Genomic DNA, 23,285 nt, shown 5'->3' on the forward strand with positions numbered 1-23,285 from the left:
CCATCTCCCCAGGCCCGCAACCTTGACGTGATCTTTGATTCCACCGTCTCCCTTGAGCCTCACATCCGCCATGTCATTAAAACCTCCTTCTTTCATCTCCGCAACATCGCCAAACTCAGACCCTCTCTCACACCGCCCGCTGCTGAAAGACTCATCCATGCCTTCATCTTCTCCCGACTGGACTACTGCAACTCACTTCTCCTTGGCATCAGCTCCACCTACATCAACCGACTCCAACTGGTCCAGAACGCAGCCACCCGACTCATCACCCATACCAAATCCTGGCATCACATTACTCCAGTCCTCAAACAACTTCACTGGCTTCCCATCTCCCACCGGATCACCTACAAAATCCTGATCCTCACCTACAAAGCCCCCCACCATCTGCCCCCCCCCCATATCTCACTGACCTCCTCTCCCCCTACCAACCCTCACGGTCCCTCAGATCCACATCAGCTGGTCTCCTCTCCACCCACAAGTCCAACCTCCGCAGTTTTGGGGACAGAGCCTTCTCCAGGGCAGCTCCCAGGCTCTGGAACTCCCTCCCCCAACTGATCCGCAATTCCATGTCCCTCACCATCTTCCAGTCCCGCCTCAAGACCCATCTCTTCACCTCTGCCTATCCTTAGCCCCACGTGCCGTCCCTTTTCATCTGTGCATTAATTGCCTCATACTGTGTTTTGTATTGAATTCTGTATTTACTTTGTGTACTAGTCATGTCTCTACTATTTATTTCATTCCCCTTACATGTTTTTCCTCTACCTGCTAAATTTTTGTAAGGTGTCCTTGAAACTCTTGAAAGGCGCCCATAAATAAAATGTATTATTATTATTATTATTATTATTATTATTGTGCAGTTTTGGTCCCCTAATTTGAGGAAGGGCATTCTTGCTATTGAGGGAGTGCAGCGTAGGTTTACAAGGTTAATTCCCGGGATGGCGGGACCGTCATATGCTGAGAGAATGGAGCAGCTGGGCTTGTACACTCTGGAGTTTAGAAGGATGAGAGGAAATCTCATTGAAACATATAAGATTGTTAAGGGCTTGGACACATTAGAGGCAGGAAACATGTTCCCGATGTTGGGGGAGTCCAGAACCAGGGGCCACAGTTTAAGAATAAGGAGTAAGCCATTTAGAACAGAGACGAGGAAACACTTTTTCTCACAGAGAAAAAGAGAGAGCTAGATAGGGCTCTTAAAAATAGCGGAGTCAGGGGATATGGGGAGAAGGCAGGAAAGGGGTACTGATTGGGGATGATCAAGCATGATCACATTGAATGGCGGTGCTGGCTCGAAAGGCCAAATGGCCTACTCCTGCACCTATTGTCTATTGATACGGGCCAAATGCAGATAGGTGGGACGAGTGTAGATAGGGCAGTTTGATCAGCGCATGCAAGTTGGTCTGAAGAACATGTATCCATGCCATATGCCTCAAATATATCACCAATAGCCTCATTTTCAAATTTATGCCTCCTAATAGTTCACAGAATATCTTGCTCTCTATTTACAAAACAGTGTGAATAAATGGAATAATAAAGGAATGATTATCAATTAAATGACTGAATTTTGTATTAAAATTGAGAGAAAGGTAGTCTTAATTTTCATTAAAATTCAGTTAACCATCATAAACTGGGCAGAATTATTACACAGCAAATCTTTGAATAAACTGAATAGTATGAAAATACATGGTAAACTACAAAACAATTACAAATCCATAAATAATAAAGGCCGAAGAACATCAATAAATGAGGTAACATGTGGGTAACAAGTTCAAGGAGAAATTGATACAAAGGAATTCAGCGGGTGGTTTGGATTATACAATCAAAAATGGATCTAAACAAAAATAGTATACAAACAGAAATATGAGAAAAACCTGCTAGGGGTTTACAGCAATTAAAAAAAAATGTTTAAAAGAAAACCGATTGAAAATATAGCAAAGGGTTATGTTGATCCATTAAAGATACTTATGTACAGAATAAAGGGAATATTACTTCACAGTAGAATCTCAAACTTTAATAATTTATCTTATTAAGATGCTATCTAACCTGCTGAGTTATTCCAGCATTTTTTGTTTAGAGATTTTCTGCCTTAAGTCTGACTAAGGGCTGATGATTGTCACTCCAGGGAAATTAGGTTCCTGCCAGTATGACTTCAGTTTGATGCATATTTATTTTTCTTGACTGGAAGCATTGTACAGGATATGTGTTTTTTCTCGGATGGTCACATATGCGATGTTGCATATGTAATATATCAATATTGCACACATCAAGTTGAACTTTGTAAACCATCTAGCAGTATAATTCTATATACTGACTTCTGAACTTTTGGAGCTATGTAATACGAGTAATATATTGGTTATAGATCATAGGGTCTTGTAACATGCGTTGCTTCATTTATTATTATAAAGCAATCACACACTGCAGTGCATCTGATGAAAAGTCCTTGACCCCTCCACAGCAGCTGCCTGGTCTGCTGAACAATTAAATATTTTTGACTATTTTAAATTACCAGCATTGTAGTGTTTTGCTTTCAGACCAAACTATATTACTTTGAAGAAGGTACACAAAATTGCTGGAGAAACTCAGCGGGTGCAGCAGCATCTATGGAGCGAAGGAAATATATTCTTCACTCCATAGATGCTGCTGCACCCGCTGAGTTTCTCCAGCAATTTTGTGTATCTTCGATCTTCCAGCATCTGCAGTTCCGTCTTGATTACTTTGAAGAAGGTCTGAAGAAGGGTTTCGGCCCGAAACGTTGCCTATTTCCTTCGCTCCATAGATGCTGCTGCACCCGCTGAGTTTCTCCAGCACTTTTGTCTACCTTACTTTGAATATAATTTTGCACCAACCGCATGATATTAACATGACTGAACCCAGTTCACTTATTAAAGTAAGAAATGTATGTGAAGATTATAGAAAGCCCAAAATGCAAGATATCTTCTCAATTGGAAAAAAACAAGTGGACATCAGAAAGTAAATTGTGGTTAGCTGGTTTTCAGTTTCAATATTAAAACATGGATAATGTAAGAATGAGGCATAAATATGTGCATTCGGGTTGAGAACATATAAAAATAATCAATGTAGCACATCACACAAAAATCACGTGCAAAGACTCCTTGTGTTTGTGTAGTCTGAAGGTAAAGCAGAATACAGAACATCCATGGTAATCCTACCTGTAAGATAGCAACTGTCTGGGAAAAGTGATGCTGCTCCATTGTGGAGGTGGAATATAAAGCAGCCAGCGGGTGGTCAAACTTATGTAGATATGTATTTGTATATCCTCTATGGTCGAGGTCATGGCACAAACAAGCCACAAGGAGACCTTTTCTCTTTTCATAACAATAAAAGGGAGAGAAAAATAAATGGTTACCAATGCATTCTTACCAATACTGGTGGTTTGAATATAACATGAATCTTATTTTTTTTTAATATAGAACATTAAACAATACAGCACAGGAACAGGCACATTTGCCCACAATGTCCGAGTCAAACATAATCTACAATGTATAAGTCATATAACACATAGTCAAACATGATCCTCTGCCTGTATGTGATACATATTCCTCCATATCCATCTGCCTATCTAAAAACATCTTAAATGCCACCATCATATCTGCCTCCACCATCACCCTCGAGACCACGTTCTCGTCACCCTCCGCTCTCTGTGTAAAGAAACTTATCCCGCAAATTTCCTTTGACTATGTCTACGACTCCCTACGACTATGTCTATGGCCTCCAACGACCCCCATTGACCTCAGTCTTCCACACCTCAGACCAACTACAACTAGCTACGAGTGGAATGGTCACATGATAAAATGGTTATGTTTGCATTTTCTTTCCCTCGGGCCAGTTACCGACCTACGACAACCATCACGACCTACTACAACCTACCTACGACCTGCCTACGAGTAAAAAGTATCAATTTTTTCCATGCCAACGTTTTTTTTAAACTCATGGACATTTTTTATCAGGCTGGAAAAAAACCACGCGACCTACTTGAGGCCACGAGTACGCGGAGACCGCTCACGAGCATGAGGAAGAGTTACGAAGACCTCCTACGGCCTCGTGGCGACCATGCTGCGAGTATGAGTCCAGGGCAAACTCGGGCTTAACATGATATAGTATGGCAATTGAAACACACAGAAGAATAAGAGATTGCGAAGAGTAGTGGAGGCTGCCCAGTCCACCATCGCCAGCATTTACATGAGAGTCACTCTTAGTAGCAATGTTACAAAATTTTGAGATTTAAAAAATCAAGTCTGCAATTTATCCCATCAGATAAAGCATAACAATAAGTTTAATTTGACACCAAATTCACTTTCATATCTCAAGTATTAAAAAAGTTATGACCATTTTCATACTCGGAAATTAGCATCTTGTTCCCTATTGATTTTCAATGGACATTACAAAAAAGCTGTGATCTTGGATAGTCAAACGCCCATTTCTTAAGGAAAGATTAACATTTTTAAATAGCCTAAGTGTCCAAAGATTATTCACAAATAATTCACAATATAACATGATTTTTATATCTAATTTACATTAATTTATAGGACAAATGGAAAGAATTTAGTGTTCAATTGCTGTAAATAAATGCCCATTTAAATCGGCTTTCTAGTGGGTTCATGTGGAACGCGCTGGTTTAGAACGTTGACATAGCGCTGGATTAGTGCCCTCAAATGCCGAGAAAAATACTGCGGGATATAAAAAGCCCAAAATGAACTATTCGTTATAGATAACTTGATAAATCAGGGTTATATATATGCCCCATTTAATGTAAAAATAAGGTACATACCTTTAATTGTTTGCTTTATAAAACCCTGGGGCTGCGAGAGGTTGCAAAATCAGAGAGTAATTTTAAAACTATTATAACTATATTATCGAGGCCTATAAAACTAATAATACCTTTTGCGACCAGGTCTTGCATCGATTTTTCGTTAATGATTTACTAGGCTGAACATGTGCGATTAGTACAGCCTAGTAAAAATCGCGTTTTAAACCCGCCCCCTCCAAACAGCGCCAAAATCGCCGACATGGCTGAGGGCAGATTCCCAATGACGATTCAGGTAGGTTTTGTAACATACCTACTCTTAGGGCTAACAGAATCAAGGGATATGGGGAAAAAAGCAGTACTGATTTATATTGAACTCTACCTTCCGAAGAATCCACCAGGGAATATACTGGAAGTTGGACAATTTTATACTGGCTAATTTTCACATTTTTATCAAGCCAATTAACCTACAAACCTGTACGTCTTTGGAATGTGGGAGGAAACCGAAGATCTCGGAGAAAACCCACGTAGGTCATGGGGAGAACGTACAAACTCCGTACAGACAACACCTGTAGTCTGTACGGATCGAACCCGGGTCTCCGGCGCTGCATTTTGCTGTAAGGCAGCAACTCTACCGCTGTACCACCGTGACTGCACCTATTTTCTATGTTTCTATGTTTACTTGAAGCGTTGCCTCAAGAGGAGACTCAGAAGCTTGATCCTACATCACTAGATTCAGGAGCAGCTACTTTCCTACAACCATCAATTTCTGGAACTGACCGGCACAACCTAATCTACCTCGGTAACGGAACACCATGGATCATCACTTGCACTGCCATAGACTTGTTGAAAGAGCCTATGTGTTTGAAACGCTGTAACAAGATTTTCACTGTACTTGTACGTCACCGTAGTTATGCATTGTGCAATGAACTCAACTTGACCTGAACTTGCTGGCCAAGCTGAAATTCAAGATGATATCACAATATAATTTAATGAATTTAGAGATATTGTAATTGTTATCACTCAGGGCTAGGCTCGTTTTATAATCCAGCATGCATCTTTGTTTAGTCTTTCTGATGACTGGTTAGCAACTGTACCTTGGTACACGTGACAATAAACTAAACTAAAATAATACTTTCTATGACAACAGTAAGTGCTGTAGCACCCTGGAACTTGCTCAACCATGCAAGACCAGACATATCCCTGAAAAATAACCAGATATGCCCTGTTTACAAAAAGCAAGGTAATTTCAATATGGCTAACTAACAACCAATCTACTTTCAATCACTAGAAAACTAACAGGAGCTGTCATCGACAGAACTGTCAGGCAGCACTTACTCGTTGATAACCAATTCACCAATGCGAAGTTGTGGTTTCACCAAGACCATGAAACTTCAGACGTCATCTTAGTCTGGTCTAAATATAAACCAAAGCTGGTGCTACACGGATCGGTTTAAATAGATTGGCTGGAAGATGGGATCCATTGCAGGACTGAAAAAGGTGAGAGGCTGGAAGTTGGTATGGATCGTGGATTGAAAGTTCAGTGGACAGTGTAGGCAGGAGCATGACGGGGAATGAAGAAGGACTTTTTATTGAATTGCACTAATTTTAATGCGAGAGGTCTGATGGCTAAAGCAGATGAACTCAGGGCATGGATTAGTACGTACAATGATGTGGTGACAAACCTGGCTAAAAGAGGGACAGGATTGGCAGCTTAATATTCCATGAATTAGTTGCTACAGGAGAGGTAGAGGTGGGGGTAAAAGAGGAGGAGGTGTTGCTTTATTGATTAAGGAGAATGTCATGGGAGTTGGCCGAGATGACATTACTCAAAACCTCACCCATTCCTTCTCTTCAGTGATGCTGCCTGTCCCTCTGAGTTAGTCCAGCATTTTGTGTCTATCTTTGTTTTAAACTAGCATCTGCAGTTCTTTCCGACACTAGATAACATTATTGTTTGGCTGGGCTTTAAAGTGCTTTTAAGACGAATGTATAGTAACAGGTGTTTTCACTGTCTGCATGTATGGACCTGGAATGAGTTCACCTACCTCCAGTTCTGTAAATGTTCCCTGGACGCTCTGCAGGATGGCGTACATGCAATGAGCCACACTGATTGCATGCTTCCAGTTGTGATAAGGCACACGGCGGTAGTTTTTCCTCACGGACATTGTGAATCGACATAGTTTCTCCAGGTCCATGCTAGACAGAAAATTTGAGAGAACGACAGCAATTTAAAAACCTGAAAATACGGTTGTTCAAAATACAAACTGTAACATTATTCCTACTGGAATTTATCAGCATTACTAAACTCGGGAAGTTTTTAATTGTAAAGGTGGCAAATCTTCTAAAGCACATATGCAATGCTTTGCAAACCTGAAGAAACTTACTGAAATTTTGTAACGTGTAAAAGGTTACCAAAATGGAATACATATTTCCACCATTCAGCTCTAATTTAAAAACGTGATTTTATCATTCATACCTGTTTTTTCCACAGCTACTATGAATCATATAGACATAAAAGGTTGGCCAGAGGTCCTCATAGGGGCTGATATCAAAGTGGAATCTGGCATTCAAGACAGAAGTCAATACAATTAATCATTTTTGACAGAAAACAAATTTAAGCATACATATCGGTTTACATATTTAACCCATTATACACCGTGAATGTTCCAATGTATTCCAAAGCCTTTGGGGAAGAAAGTTGCAAAGTTTCACGACCCAGTAACAGTAACAGACACAGTGGCATAGTGGTCGAGCTGCTGCCCTATAGTGCCAGAAACCTGGATTTGATCTTGACTACGAATGCTGTTTGTGCAGATGCTGTTTGAACGACGCTCACATGTCAGATGCTGACTTACCTATTAACAACTGCTCTCAATGTGCCTTCCCGAGCTCCTGCAGAATAACACTGCCATTTGCCTTACTCCAATTTAGTACCTTCCCCCAAGGTCGAGTAAAATGAATCCGGAGGACAGTGAAACTAGTCGGAGAACTAGGGTGGGGTAGGGACGGGGAGAGAGAGGGAAAGCAAGGGTTACTCTGTCAGAATGAGGCCAGTTTCCAACCAAGCAGTATGAATTTTGATTTCTCCAACTTCATAACCCTTGCTTTCCCTCTCCTCCACCCCCCCCCTCCCCCCCCCCCCCCCCCCCCCCCCCCCCCCCCCCCCCCCCCCACCCCCCACCCACCCCCCCCCCCCCCCCCCCCCCCCCCCCCCCCCCACAACACCACCCAATCTAGTTCTCCAACTAGTTTCACTGTCCAGATTAATTTTACTGTTTGTATGCCTCGTTGTCACCTCCCCTCAGCCAACAATGAACCATTCTGCATTAGCTTCCCACTAATCTTTGCAATGTAGGACGCTACTGAACCTGATGGGGTTTAAAGAAAATCAGCAGTTTGCACAATTACTGTTGGAATTTTTTGTTGAAAATCTAGATTTATATAAGTTATGTGAATTTATATTTCTCAAAGCCATGGCAGGTTTTCAAATACCTCGCAATAAGTCCAGAACTCTGCCTGCTTCATTAGTAACTTAACCTGTACTGACTTGTTCTCTTAGATATAAAATAAATCCCCATATTTTCAGTAAAGTTGAAGCCCTGCATTCATCTTTTTCTAAAATGAAGATGTATCAATGTTCATTTCTATTTTGAGATTGGGCTATGCTTCTGTGAACACAATCGGGTGGTGTTCTCTGGGATAAATGGGGATTGCCAATGGCTTAATTACAAAACCTGTTTTATTACTAAACTATTAAAATCCAATGAGTATACACATATCATCATAACCAAATTCATACTATCTGGTAGAAGGCTTCATAACATTAATGCACACTATTTTAGCAAACCCCAAAGATAGGCAAAACTGGGCATCACAATGGACTCAAACATTTTTTTCTTTCTTGTCTTTGATAAGGTGTTCTGCTGGGCTTATCCCCGTGCTTTACGTTTCACATTATTTTGACAAGTTTTTCCCATTGGGTAACCCATGATGACCGTCTCCTTTCCTGACACCTTAAACCTTTTCCACCATTCATAATGGAAAAGCCCTCCTTTTGCTTGAATGAGTGCAGCCCCAATAATAAAGGAGACTCACCATCAAAAATAAAACTGCCCACTTCATTGGTACCCCACTCACCAACCTAAAAATACACTCCCGGTTTCAATGGCACATTGTGGCGACATAAAGAATGCAGTGTGCACCGTCCACAAAATGCACTGCTGTTACTTACCTGGGTTGCTCCAACAGCAAGAAGAACAGGGCGGCAAACATGTGGGAACATCAACAATAGCAAGTTTGCATTCAGGTCACACACTGTCCTGCTATATTACACAAGTACTTCATCATTGCAGGAATAACTCTGAATGAGTGATTCACAAGAACGACTGCAGCAATCCACAACAGCTCATGACTGCACTTTCATGGGTAGTCCATTGGGTATGAGAATGACTTACTTTTATTCTGGCTTGTGCAGGTTCTGTGGTGTTACTGCTAATTTGAGAACTGCAGACTCTTCCACGGGTGAGACAGGAAACAATTGCTAACAATTTACTATCAAGGACTAGAGGCAAATTGCAATTTACTATCCGCAACATTTGCTTGAATGAATGCATAGGTCTTTAATGCAGTCCTGACCTGATTTGAGAGAAGACTTTGTCTCTCCCGTATGGAAGCGAGGGAACAAGTTTCCATGTTGCAGTTTAAAACTTAAAAAAAAACAATTACACAAGCAAAAATGTTGTTCCCTTGTTCTAACTTGGAAACACTGTTATACTCAGAAAAACAATTTGCTGAACCCAGAAATTGAATGAAAATTCACTTACTGTTCGATTTCTTTGCAAAGAGCTTTCGGAAGTGTGGATTTCATGAGGGTCTGCCATTCTTCATTTGAACACACACTATGATAAGCCAGCTTCTCCATTGTGACTCGATAAATACACTCTGACTGTTGGATTTTGTGGTACATCTAATCAACAATTGAAGTGGGAATGATGAGCAAAACTAAATTCACACACAATTTCTTTATGCTGTGATGGTCAAATTATTCAAGCCATATTTTTCTCTTGAACTTACAAAAATGATCCATTTTGTTTTTCCAACGTACTCAAAGATTAATACAATTGCAGATCCGTGCTTTTGCACTAAAATTTCTGTAACCTCAATCTAATTTGTGTTTTACATGGTTTCTAACTATTGTCACTCAAATAATCAAATATGCTGAATAAAATGAAAATTCATGAGAATAAATTGGCAACAAATTAAATCATAAAAACACTACTTACCAAAAATTCTAACATTCAAAACATAGCTTTTATCAATTGTATGCTGATGATTTAAGAGGATTAAAAATGACTAAAGGATGTTTATTTATATATAGTCTTTTTTTGCTAATTATTGCATCTGATTAAAGTAGGAGTCGGCAACTTTGTTCTGCATAGGGGCCAGGACCCATGTCTGTGAGCGGATGGCGGGCCACATCTATCGCCATAGTGTGACACTTGGTGTTTTTCGCAGTAGCTTTCACGTGTTTTTCAATTAGTTTTCTGCAGTTCCCAGATCTCTTACGTGTTCCGGGACTGGCTGTAGCGCCCAGGTCGCTCGCGCGCCCCGGGACGAGCTGCAGTTCCCAGATCAGCCCGTATCTGACGAAAACAAATTGAAAAAAAATACGCCTGCGCGCTGGATGATTTTGGAGGAACGGGCCGGATCCGGCCCGTGAGCTGCCAACCCCTGGATTAAAGGGATATCTGCTGACTGCCTGGCAAGTGAATGGTGGTTGTAAAGGTTGTAATGAATCAGTGTATAGGAAATTAATACAGATGAATTAATCACATGAATCTCTAATCAAGTAACCCTGAAGCTGGAGGTTCGAATGTCAAAGACATTTGTCAAAGACATTTAAAGGTAATTACACTTTGAAAGGCCTTTTCTTCAGGTTCCGTGCATATCAGCTGGCAAATATCAGAACATCTGGTGAGTCAATGTGTCAACTGGCCAACAAGTGGCTAACAATGGTTGAGACAATGGTTGCAAGCTTGGAATTTGAGGTTACAGGAGAAGAAAACATAAAATGCCAGAGAAAGGCAAAATATCAGAGGTAGCCCACTTCCTGTCACACTTGGGAGAGGACGCAATTATGGGAATAGCTGGTAAGAAATACATAGCAATCGGAAAAGGGAGCTTAAAACCCATGACTGAAATCTATTCCATTCAACCACATTGCATACAACAATCTGACAGGATGACTTCATGGAATCAGCAGAGAATATAGCTCTATGCTGCTATGTTATTGCAGCAGAGGATGTAAGCCATCTCATCCCATCATAGCACAAATCCCATGACACATTTTCCCCTTCTCACTCTCCATAACCCTGCAAGTTATTTCCCTTCAGATACTAAGTCAGCTCCCTTTTGAACACAACATGTATCTATGCCTTCACCACTAATCCTGCACGTGCATTCCAAACGCAAAACACTTTGGGTTAAAAAGATTTGCTGCAAGTCACTATTTTTTATTTGGCCAAGTCACCTGTTCCAAAGGGGGACAACAACAGCATTTCCAGCCTGAGCACATAAATGACGTCCCTCATGCCTGAAAACATTTTGTAAACGTCTTTTCCATCCTCCAAAGAGATTACATCCTTTTCAAACCGTGCACCCATAAATGAACATAATGTGGCCAAGGTTTTATAAAGATTCATTATGACTTCCAAGCTGTCTGTATCTCCTTGAAGTCAAATGCTAACATAGAGTCACACACCACAGAAACAGGCTTAACTTAACCAATAACCCTCTAAACATTTTATATCCGTGTACCTGTCCAAGTGCATTTTAAATGCTGTTATAGTACATAACCACCACTAAACTTTGGCCACATTTGGAATATTATGTTCATTTGAAGTACAATTAGAGGAAGGACGTGGATGCTTTGGATACAATACAATACAAATTTATTATCATTTGAGCCCCAGTGAGACTCAAACGAAATGTTGTTTCCACAGCCATACAAACAAAGACACTGTCTTACAGACATACACATAATTAAATTCACACAAACATCCATCACAGTGAAGCCACTGTGATGGAAGGCAAGTCTTTTCTCTCCCCTGTTCTCCGTGTCTCTCCCGATGTCCAAGCCCCAGGCGGGCGATGATAAGTCCCACGGCCATTTTAGGCCGCGCGGGGCGATTTACTGCCCCGCTCCCGGTCTGAAAGTCCAAGGTTGGAACCCCCACGGGCGATGGTGAGTCCCACGGCCATGAAGCCGCGCCGGGTGATGTACTGTCCCGGTCCGGGTTGTTCCAACCCCGTGACACGGGCTGGAGAAGTCGCGTTGCGGGAGCTCCGGGAAGCGGTCTCTCTCTCTCCTCCCAGACCCGCGAGCTCCCGATGTCCCAGTCCACCGGACCTGCGGCTGCGTTGCTGGAGCCTCCGAGCCCCAGTAGTCGAGTCGCAGCAGCGAGTCACCGCCGCTCCCCACGCTCCGAGGCCAGCCAGCCCCACGATGGTGAGTCCGCAGATCCGCAGTCTCCCGAGCCCCCGGGTCGTTCAGGCTGGAGGCTGCTCCACGGTGCTAGGCCCCAACGACAGCCGAGACCCGACAGGGAAAAAGTCGGGTCTCCCGGACAGGGAAGAGATTTAAAACAGTTTCCCCCTCCCCCCCCCCCCCCCCCCCCCCCCACATTTACACATTTAAACATTTAAAAATACTATTAAAAAACACCAAACACTACATTTAACTAGACAAAAAATAAAAAAAGACAGACAGGCTGTAGGGGCCGCTGCAACGGGTGAGTCGCGCCGCCACCAAATCACCAAAAAAAAAAAAAAAGGGTGCAGAGACGGTTTACCAGAATAATTGTAAAACCCAGTTATATAGTTATATACCGCCACCCTCTGAGTGAAAATGTTCACCCCTCAGGTACCTATTCAATTTTTCCCCTATCACCTTAAAGCAATGGTTATTGATTCCCCGATGTTGGGCAGAGGAGTCTTTGCATTCACCATATCTATATATTTCTGTCCCAGCATTTGAATATTCAAAGGTGTCTTGGCCGTTACAATATGCTCCTATTGTAAATATAATTATTTTGCAAAGTTACTTGTCTGCACTCAAAATGTTAACGCTTAATAGATTAATTATAACCAGAGAAACTATCTGTTTCTCTTGACAAATAAATACTTCTATATCAACAAGATTCAGCCTCTCAAGTGACTCAGTTCAAAAGGCAATGAACAGACGACATAGAACAGAGAACAGCACAGCACAGGAACAGGCTGTTTGGTCCACAATGTCTGTACCAAACATAATGCCAAGACCAAACCTTATCTGCCATTACACATTCCATACCCCTCCATATCCATGTGCTTATCCAAAAGTCTCTTAAATGTCACTATCAGATCTTCCTCCAGCAACACCACCCAGCAGCTAGTTCCAGGCATTTGACATCCACTGTGTAAAAAAAAACTTGCCTTGCAAATCTCCTTTAAACTTTGCGCCTCTCACCTTAAAACTACACCCTCTAGTATTTGATATTTTCATCCTAGGAAATAGAAACATAGAAAATAGGTGCAGGAGTAGGCCATTCAGTCCTTTGTGCCTGCACAGCCATTCAATATTATCATGGCTGATCATCCAACTCAGTATCCTGTACCTACCTTCTCTCCATAACACCCGACACCTTTAGCCACAAGGGCCACATCTAACTCTCTCTTAAATATAGCCAATGAACTGGCCCCAACTACCTTCTGTGGCAGAGAATTCCAGAGATTCACAACTCTCTGTGTAAAAAATGTTTTTCTCATCTCGGTCCTAAAAGATTTCCCCCTTATCCTTAAACTGTGACCCCTTGTTCTGGACTTCGCCAACATCGGGAATAATCTGGAGAAACTCAGCGGGTGCAGCAGCATCTATGGAGCGAAGGCTAGATGCTGGTGCACCCGCTGAGTTTCTCCAGCTTTTTTTGTGTAACCTTCGATTCTCCAGCATCTGCAGTTCCTTCTTAAACATCGGGAATAATCTTCCTGCTTCTAGCCTGTCCAACCCCTTAAGAATGTTGTAGGTTTCTATAAGATCCCCCCTCAATCTTCTAAATTCTAGCGAGTACAAGCCGAGTCTATCCAGTCTTTATTCATATGAAAGTCCTGCCATCTCAGGAATCAGTCTGGTGAACCTTCTCTGTACTTCCTCTATGGCAAGAATGTCTTTCCTCAGATTAGGAGACCAACACTTTACGCAAATAGGTTGTGACTGTCTACCCTACCTATTTATCATAATTTTATCTACTTGTATCAGGTATTCCCATAATCTGGTGTTTCAGCGTCTGTCCAAAATGTCTCTGTTGCTAGCATCTTCTAATCCAGACATTATTCTGGTAGGGGTGGGAGATTGCAACCTTCACGTGGTCCGCCCTGTTTCGACGAATGCAATCAACCTGGTGTGCACAATCAAGTAACATCAAATAGAACAAGTTGTCCTACAACTTTAGGCTGTGCACACCATACACAAGAAGAAGATTCTGGTAAATGTCCTCTGCGCTTTTGCCAAAGCCTCCGGATCATTCCTATAATTCGGTGACCAGAATTACACACAATACTCCAAATGCGGCCTAACGAATATCCTACAAAGTTGAATCATTGACTTTCTGACTCTTATACTTAATGCCCCAATCAATGATGGCAAGCATACCATATGTCTGCTTTAGAATTCTATCCACTTATTAGATTAAGTGGGACCCATTGGGTCCCAGAATCATACGGGAGGGCTGGTCCCCCAACGCAATATTCCATCTCTCCACCAATTCCAATATTGGTGGCCAGTGGGGGGGGCCTTCTGGAGCGCTAGTATGGGTGTTGTGGGCTGAAAGGACTGGTTTCCAGAGGGCTAGTATGGACATTGTGGGCCAAATGGATTCTTGCGATGGCAGCTCAGTGACTCAAGCCTGATGTGCTGGCAGCTCACTCACGACTGGTGGGCTGGCAGTTAACTCACGGCTATTCCTTGAAATTCCATTTCATGCAGGGTGCAAGGCCACCAAATTCAAGTGCAGTTTCATATCACTTCAAGCAGGGTGCAAGGCCATCAAATTCAAGTTCAGTTTCATACCACTGCAAGCAAGGTGCAAGGCCATCAAATTCAAGTGCAGTTTCATTCCACTTCAAGCTGGGTGCAAGGCCATCAAATTCAAGTGCAGTTTCATACCACTTCAAGCAGGGTGCAAGGCCACCAAATTCAAATGCAGTTTCATACCATTTAATGCAGGGTGCAAGGCCACCACATTCAAATGCAGTTTCAAGCAGGGTGAAACCACCATAAAACCACACAAAACACCACATAAACACCACACTCACAGTTCAGTAGATATTCAGTGTGTTCAGTTGTTCACAGCTCAGATAGATTCATGACTCCTCCCCCATTTTGCAGAGACGGAGCCACACCCACACTTCCGGGTTTTATAATCCCTCCCACCTCCCAGCGGAAGGGACATGGCCTTCATGGTGTGATTGACAGGAGAGAGATTCTCAACATTTTTTAAACACCAATAACACTTTTATTTTTCATTGATGGGAAGAATCCTCTGCACCTGATGAGTGGAGGGGGACTGAGTAAGATGGTCAAAAATCACAGCCGTAAGTGGTGGCGTTTTATCTAAAATCAATATACAGTGCAAACAGGAAGTTGGCAAGTTTAGACTTTTAATCATTTGCCATTTCAAACCAACCACCACCAACCTTTTGCTGTGCTTTATTTCAAACCAACCACCACCAACCATTTGCTGTGCTTATTTCAAACCAACCATATTTTCATTTTCAAACCACATTAAGGGCACTCAAGGTCAGTAAAACCACACTCAGTTTAGTGCACACGTGTTCAGTATTATTCACAGCTCAGACTGAGAGACGTGACCCTCTCGCTTCCCCCATCTTGCAGAGACTGACTGAGGCACTCAACATTTCCGGGTTTTATAGTCCCTCCAGATGGGGCGAGGCCTTCAGGAGAGAGAATCTCAACATTATTTAAACACTAATAACTCTTTTATTTTTAATCAATGGGAAAAATCATTTTGTCCTGCGCAGCGGAGGGGACTCTGAGTAAGATGGCCAAAAATAACAGCCGTAAGTGGCAGCATTTCTTCTAAAATCAATATACAGAACAACAGGAAGTGGTCAAGATCAGACTTTTAGTAATATAGATGTAGTCACTTTCAAGTTGTTGACTTGATCCCCAGAGGATCGCTCTGTACATCAACGTTGTTAAGAGTCATGCCGTTAATTGTATATTTCCCCCATGCATTCCATTTTCCAAAAGCGTAACACCGCACACTTGCTCGCATTAAACTCCTTCTGCCATTTGTCAGCCTACTTCTGCAGCCGATATGTATCCCGCTGTACACTGTGACAGCCTTCCTCACAGTTCAAACTTACTAACCAACCCGTCTACATTATATCCAAGTCATATATATATCACAAACAACAAACCCCTGCAGAATACTGATCACAGATCTTCCAACCTTGCTACATTTCACTAAGCAGTCACGTTCTGTATAATAGATACACCAAGGTGCACGTCATTAATGTATGTATCACATTATCTTTGCCAGGCTAAATTCCTAGACATGGGAGGATCATAATAGACAATAGACAATAGGTGCAGGAGTAGGCCATTCGGTCCTTCGAGCCAGCCATTCAATATGATCAAGGCTGATCATCCCCAATCAGTGCCCCATTCCTGCCTTCTCCCCATCTCTCCTCTACTATTTTTATGAGCCCTATCTAGCTCTCCCTTGAAAGTATCCAGAGAACCTGCCTCCACTGAGGCGGAGAATTCCACAAACTCACACCTCTCTGTGAGAAAAAGTGTTTCCTCGTCTCCGTTCTAAATGGCTTACCCCTTATTCTTAAACTGTGGACCCTGGTTCTGGATTCCCCCAACATTGGGAACATGTTTCCTGCCTCTCGCAAGCCCAAACCCTTAACAATCTTATATGTTTCAATAAGATCCAGTCTCATTTTCTAAACTCCAGAGTGTACAAGCCTAGCTGCTCCATTCTCTCAGCGTGATATAAGTGAGGCTCAACAGATTGAATGTATCCGTTGGATTTGAGAGGATCGAATGTCCATCTTGGTTGAACATATAAAATCCTTTGGGGTGGGGAGAGTGGAGGGGGGGGGGGGGGGGGGGGAGAGAGCAGGGTGAATGTGGAGATTTTTTCACCAGCGGGTGAGTCACAAATATGTCAACACAGCTCCAAAGTAAGGGATAGTGATTTAAAACTGAGGTGCGTAGGATCCTCTCTCAGAGTGTAGTGACTACCTGGAAATCTCTGCTCCTGAGGTTGGTGGAGGCTGGATCAATAGAAACATTTAGGCAAAGATAGGTAAATACTTAAAAGATTGAGGAATTGAGGCTCATGGGGAACTGTCGCAAAGGGAAGTTGAGGTTAGCATAGCTCAGCCACGATCATACTAAATGGTGGAGGTGGCTTGAGGGCCTACACCTGCTCATAAAACTTTACAGCACACGAACAGGCACTTCGGCCAAGTATGATTGTGCCAAACATGATGCCATGACAAACTCTTATCTGCCAGGACCCCGGGCAGCATGTTACAGGCACCCTTCAGCCTCTGTGTAAAAAACGCCCCACACACTCCTTTAAAATTTGTTTAAGAGGGAACTGCAGATGCTGGAGAATCGAAGGTTACACAAAAACGCTGGAGAAACTCAGCGGGTGCAGCAGCATCTATGGAGTCTGAAGAAGGGTTTCGGCCCGAAATGTTGCCTATTTCCTTCGCTCCATAGATGCTGCTGCACCCGCTGAGTTTCTCCAGCTTTTTTGTGTAACCTCCTTTAAACTTTGCTCTTTTCATCTTAAAGCTATGTCCTTTAGTAGGTGATAGTTGCACCTTGGAAATAGGTTCTGATCGTGCAGTTGTACAGGGTCTTGGTGAGACCACACCTGAAGTATTGCATACAGTTTTGGTCTCCAAATCTGAGGAAAGACATTCTTGCCATAGTACAGAGAAGGTTCACCAGACTGATTCCTGGGATGTCAGGACTTTCATATGGAGAAAGACTGGATAGACCCGGCTTGTACTCGCTAGAATTTAGGAGATTGAGGGGGGATCTTATAGAAATTTACAAAATTCTTAAGGGGTTGGATAGGCTAGATGCAGGGAGATTGTTCCCGATGTTGGGGAAGTCCAGGACAAGGGGTCACAGTTTAAGGATAAAGGGGAAATCCTTTGGGACCGAGATGAGAAAAACATTTTTCACACAGAGATTGGTGAATCTCTGGAACTCTCTGCCACAGAAGGTAGTTGAGGCCAGTTCATTGGCTATATTTAAGAGGGAGTTAGATGTGGCCCTTGTGGCTAAAGGGATCAGGGGGTATGGAGAGAAGGCAGGTACAGGATACCGAGTTGGATGATCAGCCATGATCATATTGAATGGCGGTGCAGGCTCGAAGGGCTGAATGGCCTACTCCTGCACCTATTTTTCTATGTTTCTATGTCTCCTACCTGTCTCTCATAATTTTATATACTTCTACCAGGTCTCCACGCAACTTTCGGCATTCCAGAAAAAACAATCCAAGTCTGTCCAATATCTCCTCCAATCAAGGCATTATTCTGGTAAACCTCCTTTGCACCCTTTCCAAAGCCTCCACCTCCTTCCTCTAATGGGACAACAAGAACTGCACGCAATTCTGCAAATGTGGCCAAACCCAAGTCCTATAAAGCTGCATCATGACTTTCAGACTCTTATACTCAATGCCCCGACCAATGATGGCAAGCATACCATATGCCCGCTTTACCACTCTATCTGCTTGTGTTGCCTCTTTCAGGGACTTCAATCAACTGGCCTTTAAACACACATATCAGATGCTGACTTACCCTATAATAATTGGTCCCAATGCACCCTCTCAAGCTCCTGCCTATTAACGTTGTAATGTGCCTTACTCCATTTTAGTACCTTCTCGCAAGGTCCAGGTTTATCCAAAACAACAAACCAATCTTAAAACTTATGGAGTTACGATTACAATTCATAAAATGCCCTTCCATTGAAACTCCAGTCACCTGGCCAGGCTAGGTTCTCAACACAACATCCAGTATGTTCTCTTCTTGGGTTGGACTATCCACGTACTGTTTCAGGAAATCCACTTGGATACTCCTCACAAATTCATCCCTATCTAGGTTTTCAGAACTGAGCAAGTTCCAGTCAAATTGGGGAAGTTAAAGTCACCCTCTAAAGGCAGCTATGTTACTTTGGCTTCATGCAACAACATATCTGTTCCTCAGATAGCCACAAAAAGCTGGAGTAACTTAGCGGGCCAGGCAGCATCCCTGGAGAGACGGAATGGGTGATATTTCTGGTCGAGACCCTTATTCAGACCCACTGGCTATTGGGGAGGGGGGGGGGGGGGGTACAATTCTATTAGAGTTCATGCCCCTTGCTTATTTTGAGCTCTACTCCTATCGCCTCAGTGGATGACCCTCGAGTATGTCCTCTTTAAACATTGACGTTTGCCATAACATTCTCCCTGATTAAAGTAACTGCTCCTTGTATTTTCCTTTTCTTTATCACATCTGAAACATCAAAACACCTACAACGTTGAACTGCCAAACATGACCCTCTCACAACCAAAATCTACTCAACCACTAATGTTCCTTATTTTACTTTGTTTGTGCTATTACAGGCCTTTTTATTCCAAGCGCATTCATGTCGACAACAAGCCAAGTGTATGGCGTCATATCAAATACCTCTTGAAAGTCCATGTATACTTTATTTCTCTCAATTACCCTCTCTGTAACTTAATTTACAAATTCTATCAAGCTAGTTGATATGATTTAACTTTAACAAATCTGTGTTGGAATGACTGCTAATTCTATCCCAGTTTATTGTTCCACTAACTTACCTGACCACAGAGGGTTAATGTTATGGGGAAACCACTCCTGGATCGATAGTTATTTGCAAGATTATGTCCAGGGCTTCTGTAATTGACCCGATCTGAATCCAGGTCAGGTCTAGGGGAGTTTCCCCCGCCACGGGTACCATGTAATCCCGTGCTACCTGCTCCATGGTCGGATAGTCGGCGACTAAACCGTCTCCCCCACCTGGTTTGCCAGGTGAGGAGGGGGCTGTGGACCCCCAGCAGGACCTAAAACAAGATCTGTCAAAGGGCGGATGAGCTCCTAGCGAGCCAACGGCCATCCACACTTCAGTGGAAGTTGCGATCAGTGTCATACATCGCATTGTAAGGAATGGTGATAAAGCACACACACCAAAATCCTATGCTTCCAGCGGCGGAAGTCTGCAGGAACTGGAGGACAGAGATGTGTGGTGCATCCGTCACCGTTCCCGTTGGAAACCACTTGCCACTACATAAAGCATTAAAAGTCACAATCACACACCTCCTCTTTAAGGGCATGCACACTAGTTACTACCATTGATATGATAGGCGATAGACTAGCCTCAGTCATTGAGTGTTGTTGCCGCCCAATAGAACACACTTTCTTCAGACCGCCGCTGAGGTGCTTGTTTCCCCTCCCACCCATTGCTTTGTCTGTTCTCTGCTCCACCACCGACTCCTCCTACTCCTCCATTGCCCCTGCAGTAGCCGCAATCTTCCAAGGTGGAGTATTTACAGCGACTCCGGGGGAGAAGGAGGAAGTGGCCAAGTGGACAAAGCAATGGGAGGAGGAGGAGGTGGTGGTGGAAATGGAGGTCCAACAGAAAGAAGCAGCAGTAAGTGGGAGGGGAGGGGAGGGAGCCCCACTGTGACTTTGTGTGCCCCGTTAGCGGTAGCGTCCTGAAGAAAGTGCTTCAGTTCCCTGGGCCTACACTGGCTGCGTCAAACAGATTGTCTGCTGGGTGTAAGAGCTCGCTGGTACACCTTGCGAGCCGGGGGGTGGTGGGGGGGAGTGTAGCGTCGGTTGGCAGTGTGAGCTGGGGTGGCGTAGGCAGGTTCGTCCACTGTAACCAAAATCTGTTATAAAGGGCTCTGTTAAAACAAGGATTTACTGTACTTACAAAAATAATGATTTAACAACATCTGCAAGTTGACGGAATTAAGTCCTTTCTGTTGATAAGCACTACTTTTCATCGCCAGAGGCGTGCAGCAAAAAGAACGGCTACCTTCATGAAGCAGAAATTGCAAAAATCACCCAAGTGTATGACTGTCACCCTCATTAGGATAGGTGATAGGTCTGAAGAAGGGTTTCGGCCCGAAACGTTGCCTATTTCCTTCGCTCCATAGATGCTGCTGCACCCGCTGAGTTTCTCCAGCTTTTCTGTGTAACCTAGGTGATAGTCCAGTCTCAGTCATCAGTGCCTTGTGATCTGGACTAAAGAAACTAACACCTCATTCATAGCAGGGAATAATAGGCAGGGACATAGAGGAAAGGCAGCTGTGATACTGACATGGACACAATGTGGCTACAGTTAGCAGTCAGTGCAACAACCCACGCACATCCTCATTCTGACTGGTTGCAGTGCACAAAGTGAGATTCTTGACCACTGCAGTAAGGCAACAGACGTCTGCTTGATTCATTTGTGCAGGCCCAATGCAAAATCTGGATATTTCTCCAATTCGGCAGTGATACTGAGATTAAGGACATAGGGGATTGGTCAGCTATTGATAGAGCAAGGAAACCAGCAATGTAAATACCGAATACACTGAGGGTGTAGCAATCAAGGTGAAGATGGATAAAGCAGCAGGGCAGGGAACGGCATTCACAGTGCAAGACAAGTAGGGGGAGTGAGGAATTGTTGCAATTTAAAAAAGAATGTTAACTGAAATAGTTATTCTATTTTCTTCTCCAACTGAACTCTCAACAGATAGAAGTTAAGGAAAAAGACAAAGGTAACCATGCCGACCAAATGAAAGTAGTCATAACAGTCACACAGCCCCCATTCGCTCATCTTCACTATGGATGTCCAGTCACTCTACACCTCCATCCCCCACCAGGAGGGTCTTAAAGCCCTCCGTTTCTTCCTCGACCGTAGAATCAACAAATCCCCGTCTACTAATACTCTCCCCCGCCTAGCGGAGCTGGTGCTTACCCTCAACCACCTTTCCTTTGACTCCTCCCATTTCCTCCATATCCAAAGCATAGCTGTGGACACACGCATGGGCCCCAGCTAAGCCTGCCTCTTTGTAGCGCTTCGCCAAACACCTCCACTCAGTTCGCACTAACCAACCTGATCTCCTGGTGGCTCAGCACTTCAACTCTCCCTCCCATTCCAAATACGACCTTTCTGTCCTGGGCCTCCACCATTGCCAGAGTGAGGCCCAGTGCAAATTGGAGGAACAGCACCTCCTATTTCGCTTGAGTAGTTTATACCCCAGCGGTATGAACATTGACTTCTCCAATTTTAGACAGTCCTTGCTTTCTCCCTCCTTCCCCTCCCCCTTCCCAGCTCTCCCACAAGCCTACTGTCTCCGCCTCTTCCTTTCTTTTTCCCGCTGCCCCCCCTCACCCCTGACATCAATCTGACGAAGGGTCTCGACCCGAAACGTCGCCTATTCTCTTTTCTCCATAGATGCTGCCTCACCCGCTGAATTTCTCCAGCATTTTTGTCTACCACTGATCTACGCAAGTGTTTTTTGAATTATCTCTTTTAATTTCAGATTTCCAGTACTTTTTCTTTTGTTGTTTCTAATAATGTGGATAGTTTGAAACAACTTCAAAATAGGATACTTACAAACATGGAAGATGGTTCAAATCCACAGCATACTTAACAATTATTAACCTAATGCCTTTGCAGAGTGGAATGAATTCCAAATTGCATACTGGCAGACCATTTGAAAATAACAATAAGTAAGCTGACATGTTAAGCCACATTGTTGTACATGTTAGGACCTCAGGCTGAAGCATAATTTTTTCATATCGTTGAAATTAATGGTTGGAAAAGTAAGATGAGTTCACAACTCAAAAGATGCTCTTGAGGGATAACAGTGGGAAAGGCTTGTTAATAGTAAAATTGTTCCTTCAGCCTCAAGTAATTTAGGAGCCATGAAACCAGGATGCCAGAATTCATAATTAGAAATCCAAGCAATTTACACAGTATTTTACATGCACATATTACATACTGAAACTAAAAAAAATTAAAAGATAAATAATTGGAATGGTTTAGTTTTTGAACATTATAATGTAGACATTACTTAAGTTACTTACATTTGCACAGTGTAAAGCCAAAGCACAGAAAACTGCAAACAGTTTAAAGTTTTTCTCGTCTGTTTGAGTAAAGGCATGTCCACTCATTTTGTTCACCATTTGTACAACACCAATGACAATCCCTCGGCTGACGATAGGCATACAGAGGATGCTGCGTGTGGTATACCCTGTGTACAGGTCTATTTCTCTATTGATATAGGAAGAAAAACACACAACTTTTAGAGTTTGAAATGAAGTGACCTTAAACATTTAAAAACTATTTATGAGGATTTGTTTCTTGGAAACACTAAAACCATGCTGTTTTCATTGCTCAGTAACATTTTACACAATTTAACAATTAGAA

At 43.0% G+C, this 23,285-nt stretch overlaps 1 protein-coding gene across 4 annotated transcripts in view; it reads right to left on the reverse strand.

Moving 5' to 3' along the window:
* pde10a (phosphodiesterase 10A) overlaps positions 1–23,285 on the reverse strand; it is a 398,667-nt gene that overhangs the window by 59,960 nt on the left and 315,422 nt on the right. For all 4 annotated transcript variants that reach the window (XM_055631370.1, XM_055631369.1, XM_055631372.1 and 1 more), the window contains 5 exons: positions 22,943–23,129; positions 9,592–9,734; positions 7,245–7,328; positions 6,814–6,964; positions 3,171–3,326 (listed from right to left, as the gene is read on the reverse strand). In XM_055631370.1, coding sequence (XP_055487345.1) covers positions 3,171–3,326; positions 6,814–6,964; positions 7,245–7,328; positions 9,592–9,734; positions 22,943–23,129 — 721 coding nt within the window. The remainder of the gene's footprint in view (positions 1–3,170; positions 3,327–6,813; positions 6,965–7,244; positions 7,329–9,591; positions 9,735–22,942; positions 23,130–23,285) is intronic.

This window comes from Leucoraja erinacea, unplaced genomic scaffold (assembly GCF_028641065.1).
Source record: "Leucoraja erinacea ecotype New England unplaced genomic scaffold, Leri_hhj_1 Leri_73S, whole genome shotgun sequence".
Classification (NCBI taxonomy): domain Eukaryota; kingdom Metazoa; phylum Chordata; class Chondrichthyes; order Rajiformes; family Rajidae; genus Leucoraja; species Leucoraja erinaceus.